The 12,696-nt window shown below is 47.4% G+C and overlaps 1 protein-coding gene across 5 annotated transcripts in view; it reads left to right on the top strand.

Annotated features, from left to right (window-relative positions):
- Positions 1-312: 312 nt before the first annotated feature.
- The window catches only part of RAPGEF1 (Rap guanine nucleotide exchange factor 1), a 215,100-nt gene continuing 202,716 nt past the window's right edge, over positions 313-12,696 (top strand). For 3 of the 5 annotated variants that reach the window (XM_068248875.1, XM_068248873.1, XM_068248872.1), the window contains exon 1: positions 313-509. In XM_068248875.1, coding sequence (XP_068104976.1) covers positions 485-509 — 25 coding nt within the window. In that variant the 5' untranslated portion in view covers positions 313-484. The remainder of the gene's footprint in view (positions 510-12,696) is intronic. The other 2 variants (XM_068248877.1, XM_068248876.1) reach the window with 1 other exon arrangement.

The following is a 12,696-nucleotide window of genomic DNA, read 5'->3' as shown; positions in this document are numbered from 1 at the left end:
ACGTGTGGATAATGTGCAGAGCCGCTTACAGGGAACGCAACGCCCCTTATGTAAACCTCGCCTAGTATAATGTCTCTATGCTGTCTAGCAAACTTCTAAAAAAACATTATAGCAAAAGCAAGATAAAATATTGAATGCATTCAGTAACATAATGGCTTGTACAGTGATGATATATGATATATTCATGTCTGGAATGTGGCAGTGTGTGGAGTAACCCTTTATAGAGAAGTCAGGCCTGGCAGGCAGTCCCCAGGGAGTACATTCAGTGACAGGTCACAGGCTGCAGTACTGCTGGGGGCCGCTGGGGGCGCGGTGAGCTGGCGGCTCCACATTAGCGGAGGCGGCGCCGAGCAGAGCAGTCCCGGGATTTGCTCACACACCGGCCGAACCGAGCCGCCGTCACCAGCACACCGGGACATGCTGCACTAGCCTGGGAGCCGCCCGGAGCCCCGATACGCCGAGCAGCAGACCGGGGCCAGCGGACATGTCCGGGAAGATAGAGAAAGCAGGTAAGGGGGAGGGGCGCCGGGATCACCGGGGAAGCGGGAGGCCGCGGGGCAGCCAGCCGGATGCTGCGGACAAAGCACGGCTCCCCTGGCTATGCGTACCGCATCAGGCCGCTCCCTGCACCGCCCCAGGGTGCGCATACCTCTGGCTGACCGCAGCTCACCACCGGGGGGAGCACTGCCTGCGGGGTACAGAGCAGTATAGGGGGAGTGATTGCTGGGGTAGTATAGGGGCAGTGATTGCTGGGGTAGTATAGGAGCAGTGATTAATGGGGTACGGAGGAGTATGGGGGCAGTGATTGCTGGGGTACAGAGCAGTATAGGGGCAGTGATTACTGGGGTACAGAGCAGTATGGGGACAGTGATTGCTGGGGTACAGAGCAGTATAGGGGCAGTGATTGCTGGGGTACAGAGGAGTATAGGGGCTGTGATTGCTGGGGTACAGCGGAGTATAGGGACAGTAATTGCTGGGGTACTGCGGAGTATAGGGGCAGTGATTGCTGGGATACAGAGCAGTATAGGGGCAGTGATTGCTGGGGTACAGAGCAGTATGGGGGCAGTGATTACTGGGGTACAGAGCAGTATGGGGGCAGTGATTGCTGGGGTACAGAGCAGTATAGGGGCAGTGATTGCTGGGGTACAGAGCAGTATAGGGACAGTGATTGCTGGGGTATAGAGCAGTATGGGGACAGTGATTGCTGGGGTACAGAGCAGTATGGGGGCAGTGATTGCTGGGGTACAGAGCAGTATGGGGGCAGTGATTGCTGGGGTACAGAGCAGTATGGAGGCAGTGATTGCTGGGGTACAGAGCAGTATGGGGGCAGTGATTGCTGGGGTACAGAGCAGTATGGGGGCAGTGATTGCTGGGGTACAGAGCAGTATGGAGGCAGTGATTGCTGGGGTACAGAGCAGTATGAGGACAGTGATTGCTGGGGTACAGAGCAGTATGGGGACAGTGATTGCTGGGGTACAGAGCAGTATAGGGGCAGCGATTGCTGGGGTACAGAGCAGTATGGGGCAGTGATTGCTGGGGTACAGAGCAGTATGGAGCAGTGATTGCTGGGGTACAGAGCAGTATAGGGGCAGTGATTACTGGGGTACAGAGCAGTATAGGGGCAGTGATTACTGGGATGAGGTATACAGACTTCTATAGGGGGGCAATGATGACTGGTGTACAAAGACTGCTGTGAGGGGTGGTGATGGCTGGGGTCCAGAGGAGTGTAGGGGAACACTGCCTGTATGGAGTATGGGGGGGGGGGGGGTAGCGATTGCTGGTGTACAGAGACTGCCGTAGGGTGGCAGTGATTGCTGGTGTACAGAGACTGCCGTAGGGTGGCAGTGATTGCTGGTGTACAGAGACTGCCGTAGGGTGGCAGTGATTGCTGGTGTACAGAGACTGCCGTAGGGTGGCAGTGATTGCTGGTGTACAGAGACTGCCGTAGGGTGGCAGTGATTGCTGGTGTACAGAGACTGCCGTAGGGTGGCAGTGATTGCTGGTGTACAGAGACTGCCGTAGGGTGGCAGTGATTGCTGGTGTACAGAGACTGCCGTAGGGTGGCAGTGATTGCTGGTGTACAGAGACTGCCGTAGGGTGGCAGTGATTGGTGGTGTACATAGACTGCCGTAGGGTGGCAGTGATTGCTGGTGTACAGAGAGTGCTGTAGGGGAGCAGTGATTGCTGGGGTATAGAGTGCTGTAGGGGAGCAGTGATTGCTGGGGTATAGAGTGCTGTAGGGGAGCAGTGATTGCTGGGGTGCAGCGACTGCCGTAGGGTGGCAGTGATTGCTGGTGTACAGAGAGTGCTGTAGGGGGGCAGTGATTGCTGGTGTACAGAGAGTGCTGTAGGGGGGCAGTGATTGCTAGTGTACAGAGAGTGCTGTAGGGGAGCAGTGATTGCTGGTGTACAGAGAGTGCTGTAGGGGGGCAGTGATTGCTAGTGTACAGAGAGTGCTGTAGGGGAGCAGTGATTGCTAGTGTACAGAGAGTGCTGTAGGGGAGCAGTGATTGCTAGTGTACAGAGAGTGCTGTAGGGGAGCAGTGATTGCTAGTGTACAGAGAGTGCTGTAGGGGAGCAGTGATTGCTGGTGTACAGAGAGTGCTGTAGGGGGACAGTGATTGCTGGTGTACAGAGAGTGCTGTAGGGGGGCAGTGATTGCTAGTGTACAGAGAGTGCTGTAGGGGGGCAGTGATTGCCGGTGTACAGAGAGTGCTGTAGGGGAGCAGTGATTGCTGGTGTGCAGAGAGTTCTGTGAGGGGTAGTGATGGCTGGGGTCCAGAGGAGTGTAGGGGAACACTGCCTCTGGGCTACGGAGGAGTGTAGGGTGGCAGTTATTGCTGGGGAAAGGAGAGTGCTATAGGCGGCAGAGACTGGTGCTGGGATACAGAGAGTGCTGTGAGGGGTAGTATTGGCTGGGATCCAGAGGAGTGTAGGGGAACACTGCATGGTGGGTATGGAGCAGTATAGGGTGGCAGTGATGGGCAGCGGTAAGGAGAGTACTGTAGAGGGGCTGTGATTGCTGTGGTACAGAGAGCTGTAGAGGGGCTGTGATTGCTGTGGTACAGAGAACTGTAGAGGGGCTGTGATTGCTTGGGGTGCAGAGAGTGCTTTTGGGGCTGTAGATTGCTGGGATACAGATTTCACTAGTAGGAAGCTGGGATTGTGATTGCTGGGATACAGAGTATAGAAGCTTCTATAATTGCTGGGGTAAAGGGCTGTGATTATGTGAGCTCAGAGAGAATACTGTGGAGGGGCAATAATTGAACAGAGAAGAGTTTGTAGTGGTTAGTGGGGCACATAGATTGTTGGGGTGTGGAAAGCTAGTGTTCTGTAATAGCGTTTATGATGGTGTGTGTAGCATAACTCATGATGGAGATGCATGTCTACAGTTTATAAGGCTCTGATTTGCTGCCTGTAGTGCACTGCTAAAAGCAGGAAGTGATCACAGCAATCAGACCCTTACAAATCTATTGCCTAATAAAACTTACCGTATTCGTTCTTCCCCACGAGTCCTGCTGCACACAAGCAGCTCTATTCTGGAAGCTGCAGCTTAAAAGACGCCGGTTGCTGAAAATCTTTAATAAACGTGTCATAATATAGACAGTCCCTGAGTTGTCATCTGTTGGTAGTAACTGGTATGGAGTCTGCCGGTTGTAGTAACTGGCATTGGGTCTGATGGTGTGAACCAGAATCTCCATTCAGAACCAAAAAAAAAACTTTCTCTTGTATCTGTAAATACTGTGTGTTTCATTGGCCCATATACTTTTGTATGAATGTGTTGCTTTATTGCAGCTTAATATCATTCAGATGAATTGCTAGTATTAGGATTTGTATCTGTTTGTGTTGTCAGGGGTATTAGTAGCAGTGTTTACATGCAATAAAATAACGTGTATAGCAATCCCTGTCCTTACTATTGATTATAGCAGTTGCTGCACAGCAGTCTAGATGTGCAAGAAAAGATGGTTTGTAACACGTAACAAATAGCTGGACTAATTTCCTAAGATTAGAGATGATTTCTGATTTATAGCTATGAAATATTGCTGCTGGTATTTAAAGGACAACTGAAGTGAGGGGGATATGGAGGCTGCTATATTTATTCCCTTTTTAGCAATACCAGTTGCCTGGCTGTCCTGCTGATCCTCTGCCTCTAATACTTTCAGCCACAGACCCTGAACAAGCATGCAGCAGATCAGGTGTTTCTAACATTGTCAGATCTGACAAGATTAGCTGCATGCTTGTTTCTGGTGTGATTCAGACACTACTGTAGCCAACTAGATCAGCAGGACTATCAGGCAACTGGTGTTGTTTTAAAGGAAATCAAAATGGAAGCCTCCATAGTCTTATTGCTACAGTTGTCCTTTAAGGGCTGATTCACACTACAAGAGTTTAAAGAGAACCCGAGGTGGGTTCTAATAATCCAATTAGCATACAGAGGCTGGGTCTGCATATAATACCCAGCCTCTGTTGCTATACTGTCTCCCCCCCCCCCCCCCCCAGCTCCCCCCTGCGCTCTGCTGTGCCCCCCATAAATCAATCGCCATGCTAGCGACATGCAGCATGTCGCCAGCCGGCTGTTTACATCTGAAGGTTCAGTCTCTGCTGCTCCCCCTGCCTCCTCCATAGCACCGCTCCTGGGCTGCGTCCCTTCCCTCCTCGCTGATTGGAGAGAAGGGACGCAGGCGGGGGAGCGGCAGAGAATGACACATCAGATGTAAACAGCCGGCTGGCGACATGCTGTGTGTCGCTAGCACGGCGATTGATTTATGGGGGCACAGCAGAGCGCAGAGGGGAGACTGGGGCAAACAGTATAGCAACAGAGGCTGGCCATTATATGCAGACCCAGCCTCTGTGTGCTAATTGGATTCTTAGAACCCACCTCGGTTCTCTTTAAGTGCTAGAGATTTGAAAAGCTATTGCTCATGCAATGCTATGGGTGATTTTTACAAAATCACGTCACTCCAGTGAGAACACACACACATAGGATAGCATTAGCAAGAGCTTTTAAAATCACAAAATGCTTAGAAAAGCTCTTGTAGTGCCAACGAACCCTTATAACTGTTGGGTATCTGCTCTATCTAGCAAGATGCAGGTGTGTTATTGAGTTGTGTGTATTATGCTGCTTCCATTGATAGTTTGTGTCTCTTACTATAATGCAACAAAAACATTCTAAATTATATAGCAGTGGTTTTGATGTCATAATACAGCGACAGTGATTTCCTAATCAGCAGAAAGTTTTCACATGGGGCTCTTCAATTCGCTGTGCCAGGCAATTGCATTCGCTTGTGTTTGCCAACTTTGCCGCAGTCACACACCATGCCCTGAGTGGGAATAGGGATTGTCCACAAAATCGTAATAATTCTGGGTTGCATGGGGTTTTCATGCAAATTGCATACAATTTGGGACTGTGCCAATCAGATTGAGTAGAAAGTGCCGTGACTAGATAGTTCCAAGCCAGATCTCGTTGTCCATCTGTTCTGGTTGGAGTTGATGGATGTTTTTTTTTTTCCCCCCCAACCAAACTATGTATCTGTCTAAATGAGAAACACACTGCAAAATGCAATCACTATGCACTTAGTGATTTTGTAAAGGAATTTTTGCACATTCCTTTAAAGAGAACCCGAGGTGTGTTTAAAGAGTGTTATCTGCATACAGAGGCTGGATCTGCCTATACAGCCCAGCCTCTGTTGCTATCCCAAACCCCACTAAGGTCCCCCTGCACTCTGCAATCCCTCATAAATCACAGCCGTGCTGTGAGGCTGTGTTTACATCTGTAGTGTCAGTCTCAGCTGCTCCCCCGCCTCCTGCATAGCTCCGGTCCCTGCCCCCGTTCCTTCCCTCCAATCAGCAGGGAGGGAAGGGATGCAGGCGGGGACTGGAGTTCTGCAGGAGGCGGGGAGAGCAGCAGACTGACACTATAGAGATAAACACAGCCAGCTCTGACAAGCTGTTTGTCAGCAGTGTGGCTGTGATTTATGAGGGATTTCAGACTGCAGGGGGACCTTAGGGGGGTTTGGGATAGCAACAGAGGCTGGGCTGTATAGGCAGATCCAGCCTCTGTATGCAGATAATATTCTTCAAACCCACCTCGGGTTCTCTTTAAGCTAAATCACAACTTCAGATATTTCTGACTGACATCCGACTAGATTGAAGGAGGGTGGACCAAGGAAATCCCTGGCCCAAGAAAACACAAGGGAGACAAACCAGGAGCCAATAGTGCAGTATATCAAGAAACAAAGAAATATGAAGTAAAGCATTATGCAACCACCAATAAGGCTTACGGAGAATTTCCCACCCCGTTCCCACCTGCAAGGGCCCTCAAAAGGTCCCACTCCTGCTAGATATGCACTTCCCTGAAAAAAGTAAGAACTGCACTAAAAATACAACCTCCCACCAGAGGAGTAAACCGTAATATTGGTTGGCGGTGGCGCCCAAAATTATTAAATGAAAAGCGGTTACACCAGGACAGGTATGGTTGGCTTATCTCTCCTGTTAGATCACAAGGTAGCCAATATGACTCAGTATGTGCTCAAACGTTTATTGCAAACGGTAGGGTCACAACGCGTTTTGTGGACATTTTGCATTTCCTGCTTCTTCGGGTCAAATTGCCATAAACCTTTGCCGTTAGCCAGAGATTAACCAGACTCGAGCGTCTCAATGGGCAATACATATTGCAGCCACTGTATGCCTCTTACTTTAGTTCCCTTTAAACTGGCCCGTATTTCTAGCAAATTCAGTCGCCTTAATTGAATCTTCCAGTGACCTATTGAACCCGAGTGGTAAACTTCAGATTGGCTTTGGACAGTTTAGCCACTGGAACAGGGGTACATTTTTCCCTGAAATGGGTGGGGCCAGGAGTAGCAGGGTGGGGGTTGCACAGTGCTGTACTTAGCAGTAAATTGTTAATGGGGTAGCAGTTTGATCAATCCTTAATCTGATTTCTACTGAAGTCTGTTACCGATCGATGGGGCAAGGTGGTAGATTGATGGATTGCTTCTCCTTGATTGATCACTTGCCAGGTCGAGCATTTATCATGTATGGCTGGCTTTAGAATCTTCTTGCAATGGTACGGAACTGCATAGTAGTGCTAGTAAAGTCATAATGCTGATAATATTATGATTTTGCCTTTTAGCAAGCTTCTAATTCACGTGTGTGCTGTAAGAAAGCAGTCATTGATAATGTCGCTTGCATGCAAACAGATAAAAACAAGGAACACCAAGAGCCCCAATAGTGTAATATGTACTAGTAAATGGTTACTAGATAGAGTAAATATTAATACTCACAAACCAGGGTTACCATTAGGCAACCACTGTAAAGGCAGGTGGGGAGATTTTCCTGACCCCACTCAGGAATAAGAAGTCGCTCTCTGTAGATGAGAAAAAGGGGGTTCAACCTTCCACCCAGGGTGGACTCAATATTATGCAGGAGAACAGAGGCGCCAAAAGGATAAAAGGAAGCTAAATGAGCTTAAAAACCAAATTCTTGGTAAATAGAGGAGGTAGTGGTGGACTTACCCCCAGAGGTGCCTGGCTCTTCTACTGACCACATATGCTATTGCTCCGTTGTTATTGCCTGATGAAGCGGGATCAAACCTGCGAAACGCGTTGCATATTTGGAGTTCATAAATAAAATATATTGACTGTGTTTACTACAGTCGTCGTGTGTCTACTTGGAGGAGGCAAGTCCACCACTACCTCCTCTATTTACCAAGAATTTGGTTTTTAAGCTCATTTAGCTTCCTTTTATCCTTTTGGTGCCTCTGTTCTCCTGCATAACTTGCATGCAAACGTTCTATGTAAAAATTATGTGAATATGTTTAACTGTATGGTTAGATTTAAAAATGTAGGCTAATGCTTTAATTATGAAAGTTGTGTATATAAAGTATTTTAATTAAGTGCAGCTGTGAAAAAAGGTTTTTCAGAAATTGGCAGTAGACAGTTTAATCACTTCATAACAACATAATTACAATTTAAATGCATTGATATGATTTTTAGAATCTTTACAGAGGACAGCAGTGTGTAAAGGAAGAGTACACACACAATTATTATTTAGAATTCATATAGCGCCAACGTGTTCTGCGATATCTATGTCTGTGTCGTGTGGTGTATGTATCTTGGTCTAGGGCCAATTTCGTATGTTTTTGGGATGTGGGAGGAAACCAGAGTGCCCCAAGGAAACCTACGCAGACGCAGGGAATATATACAAACTCCATGCAGATAGAGCCCTGGCTGGGATTCAAATCCGGGGACCCAGTGCTGCAAAGTGAGAGATCCAGGGCTCTGGAGTCGGTACAAAAATCATTGATTCCTCAGTTTATGAAGCCTCAGGCTCCAGGTATCCAAAATGGCTATGACTCTCCGACTCCTTAGTCTAATACTTACCAGGACTGTGGAGTTGGTACAAAAATCACCTGACTTATGGCCCATACTCACGGGCTACAAATGTCGCCGCAACACGCGTCGCGCGCGTGTTGCAGCGACAGGTCGCCCGTGAGTATGCGGCGTTGCACGGACGCGCACCCCGAACTGTAGCTCGTCGCTAATGTCGACAGTCGCCGCCGCAACTCCGCTGCAACTGTCGCTAGTCCGCGTGAGTACGCGGACTAGCGACAGCAACAAGATAAGTAATACATTGGGCTTCCGGCGAGGGGAGGAGCAACAGCTTCCGCCGCATCAGTTGCCAGGTCCCTCCGCCGTGTGTATGTGGAGGGACCTGGCGACGAGCTGTCGCCGGCCTGTCGCGCACACGCTCACGTGTGCTGGCGACAGGACAAAAAGTTGCCCGTGAGTATGGGCCATAACTCCAGGTACCCAAAAAATTGTTCCAACTCCACAGCCCTGAGGAGATCTAACCACTAGGTCACCGTGCTGGCCAGAGTTTTATTGGACTTGCAGTTTGCCACCATATGTGACTGTAACCCAACGCTAAAGTCCTGTCCTCCTCCCCATCGGAAGCTGCAGCATCCCAAAAGTTCACTAACTTGCTTGTTTTCAGAAAATAATTGGAATTTTTCTTAGGTTAATGAACTTTTGGCTCGTTACAGATGGTCTGAAAACTGCCGGTTTCCAGAGAAATGTACAGACAAATACAATTCCAATGTGTCTGCGTGCCAGGGTGGCTCTGAGAATCGTACTTTATAAAACCAGCACTGACACTTCCCCATGGTGACAGTCACAACATATTTATTATGTTAATCTGTGTTGATGCCGGCCTGCTGCTGGTAAGGCTGTCATCTATGGTATTTCTATTCACTTTTGCACTTGGGCATTTCAAGTTGGTTCTTACTTGCGTGGAGGTGGAACTTGCAAATACCTTCTGTTTTAAGAAGGCAGCATTGTTCCTGGTGTAACTTTTTGCAGCAGGGGAAAGTGGATTTGGCTTTTTTCAGGCTGGGGGTGGACAGAACAATATGCAATTTAGGAGCCTGTATCTATAATACAGGAAACACCAGCAAGTGTCAGTGGCTGGATAGTGTAATGGTTAAGGGCTCTGCCTATTTAGTAAGAAGTCCTTGGGCTAGATTTCATAACACCGCTACTACCTACCGAGGGTGTGCTAATGGCTGCAGCTCAAGCGATTTGAGTCTGTCTGGAGAAAAGTACAATATCAATGTTTGTTTGCTTTGTCTAAGTTTTTAGAAGTCTATTCCACTGACCGTGGCGGAATAGCTCTGTCATGTCCCAGCTCATATGCTTCCTCGGGGAGGAGGAAGTATACGAGAGCTGGAAAGCTCATGGACATAGAGGGCAGTGCACAGAGCCGGCGTCAAGGGTAAGTTAACACCTCCAGCTCCAGTGCTCATGCATGGAAATTCAGGTTCAGATCAGCAGGTTTCAGAACAAGGCTCTGAATTTGAATATGCCGAATGCACCAACACTGCTTATCAGGATTGTTTGCGTAGCCAGATAAAACTGTGTTTTATTTATTTAATTTTCAGGAAAGCTGCATTGGACTGCAGTTTCACTACCTCATTCGCTTATATGAAGCACTGAATCGCTGGCAATCAGTAGGCTGTATTTATTTTTTGGCCAATCTGATCACTTTTTCCATTGAAAATAGGTTATGTAGTGAATGGTGTGTGTATCGGCCTTAACTACGGTACTCGGGATAAAATTGTTATTTACAACAGCCATTGGGGATTGGAGGGGCCCTAGACTACAAAGACCATGGCCCATATGCCATTAACTTTTTTTTTTTTCTCCTCAGTTTTCTTCGAGGTGATCATTTTTCATCTTTGATTTAGAATAACTTTTCAGGACCTTTCAATGGAAAAAGTTAAAAAAGTACCAAAAAGTAGGTGACAAAGTTCTATGAGGCACAGACTAACCAGCAAGCTCATGGTGACCCAGAACTCATTGGAGTGTGTAAGGGACTACAATGGTCCTAAAAGCCCCCTTACTAAGATGTTAAGAAAACCAAAAGTTTGCTTTCCTAAAACAGAAAGAATTTGCAATAATTCAGGTTGGAGTGAGCTTGAGATGTCTCCCAGAGCAACACTGCTGAATATATGCAAATTAACCATTGTACCCTTAGCAGCTAAACACACCTCCAGAACCGCTGGAATGCAATGATGTGTCATCTTGTTAATTTGTACAGAGCCATAATAATCCAACATGCATACAGACTGTTTCGGATTGTTTGATCCTCATCAGTGCATGACATGGATTAATTTGGCTCTATGGAGTAGTACTCCATAGAGCCAAATTAATCCATGCCATGCACTGATGAGGATCAAACAATCCGAAACAGTCTGTATGCATGTTGGATTATTATGGGTCTGTACAAATTAAGCTGACGCATCATTGCATTCCAGCGGTTCTGGAGGTGTGTTTAGCTTTTAAGGGTACAATGGTTAATTTGCATATATTCAGCAGTGGTGCCTGGGAGACATCTCGAGCTCACTCCAACCTGAATTATCGCAAATTCTTTCTGTTTTAGGAAAGCAAACTTTTGGTTTTCTTAACAAAGTTCTATGAAAATAGTTTCGGTTTCTGACTGGATGGTGTAATGGTTAAGGGCTCTGCCTCTGACACAGGAGACCAGGGATCGAATCTATGCTCTGCCTGTTCAGTAAGCCAGTACCTGTTCAGTGGGAGAACGTTGGGCAAGACTCCCTAACACTACTACTACCTATAGAGCGCGTCCTAGTGGCTGCAGCTCTGGCGCTTTGAGTCCACCAGGAGAAAACCGTGATATAAATGTTCTGTGTCTGTCTGTTTCTGGTCAGCCTAGATGGGAAGCTTGGATAAATAGATAGACATTGGAGGAACCTACATTATGTATTTACATAGTACTCACATCTTCAGCAGAACTTTAGAGCGTATATAGTCATGTCACTAACTGTCCTTCAAAGGAGCTCACTGTCTAATCCTACCACAGGCATAGTCTAGGTCCCCTATCCTAGTCTAATGCTGGGAATACACGGTTCCTTTCTGCCGTGCGTTTCTCCTTGATCGGTTTTGCCGCTCGATTCTTCAGTCGATGTTCTTATCTTTCGCTCGTTTTCTTATCTTTTTCCATTCACTTCTATCGGAAATCAAGCAGCGAAAGATTCGAAAGGGAGATCGGACATGTCGGAAATTATCTATCAAACCATCTAATCACCTAAAAACGAATGAAATCTTTAGTTGTGACAGGTAATCTGTACAGAATGTGCGTTACTGAGAGTTCTATGCACAGATGCAGATACTGGTTGCGTGGCAGTTGGAAACGGCTGTTATTTACCACAATGCAACAAGGTTCACAGACAACCAACTGTCAGGACCTTGGTCATGACATCACACTGTGGGAGGGGTTTCCACAATATCAGCCATACCGACCCCCCTGATGATCTGTTTGAGCAAAGATAAACATTTCTTGTGGGAAAGGAGGTATCAGCTACTGATTGGGATGAAGTTCAATACTTGGTTAAAGTTCCTCTTTAAGAAATCCTACAAGGGAGTTTTTGCATTCCTGTCACCTTTAAAGCCACCCGCTGCTTGGTCCTGTGGAGTCTCCATGTATTGGTAGCTCCCCATCACATCTGCTCAGCAGATGTTGGCACCTGACATGCAATGAGGGAATCTGTGGAATGGCTGTGTGTACACAGGGCTGCCTCCCACTGAAGTCATGCAGGCCTAACCTCCATCCACCCAGCCCCAGACACATCTGAGTCTTGTTATACGTTGGCTGCACCCTCTTCCTGGCTCTCTGCTTCTGCAAGACCTAAACTGCAACTGTGTCTAAGGAGACTTCTGAAAAAGTTGGCATAAAAGCATCCTTTTGTTTTGGTCGAAAAAACAATTTGTGTCTGTAACAGACAATGAAAAATAAATCAGTCAGCCATTGGGGGATATAAAGAAGCTTCAAGCCAGGCTTGGCGAAGGCATTGGGCTCAGTTAGCTGTAGGAATAGTGCAGAGCCACATTGAGGCTGGGCTCACAGTGAGCGCAACGCCTGTAAAAGCAGGAGCGCAACGGAACAGGAAAGTCGCATTCCGCACATGCAGTTTTGATAGGCTAATGATTGTCTAATTTTTTCATTTCCTTGTAGTGTGATTACCAACAGGTTTTGAATGCTATGAACTGATTGTGTAGTTAAAGAGGATCTGGAACCGAGCAGAAGGGGGGACCCTCCAATAGGATCCAGAGGCTTCCCCTCCTGAGGTAAGTACCCCTAGGGATGGTTTTTATTTTTACAGATCCTCTTTAAGCTCTC

The sequence above is a fragment of the Hyperolius riggenbachi genome, chromosome 8, assembly GCF_040937935.1.
Source record: "Hyperolius riggenbachi isolate aHypRig1 chromosome 8, aHypRig1.pri, whole genome shotgun sequence".
NCBI classification, from domain to species: Eukaryota; Metazoa; Chordata; class Amphibia; order Anura; family Hyperoliidae; genus Hyperolius; species Hyperolius riggenbachi.
This window is presented reverse-complemented; position numbering and strand designations above follow the sequence as displayed.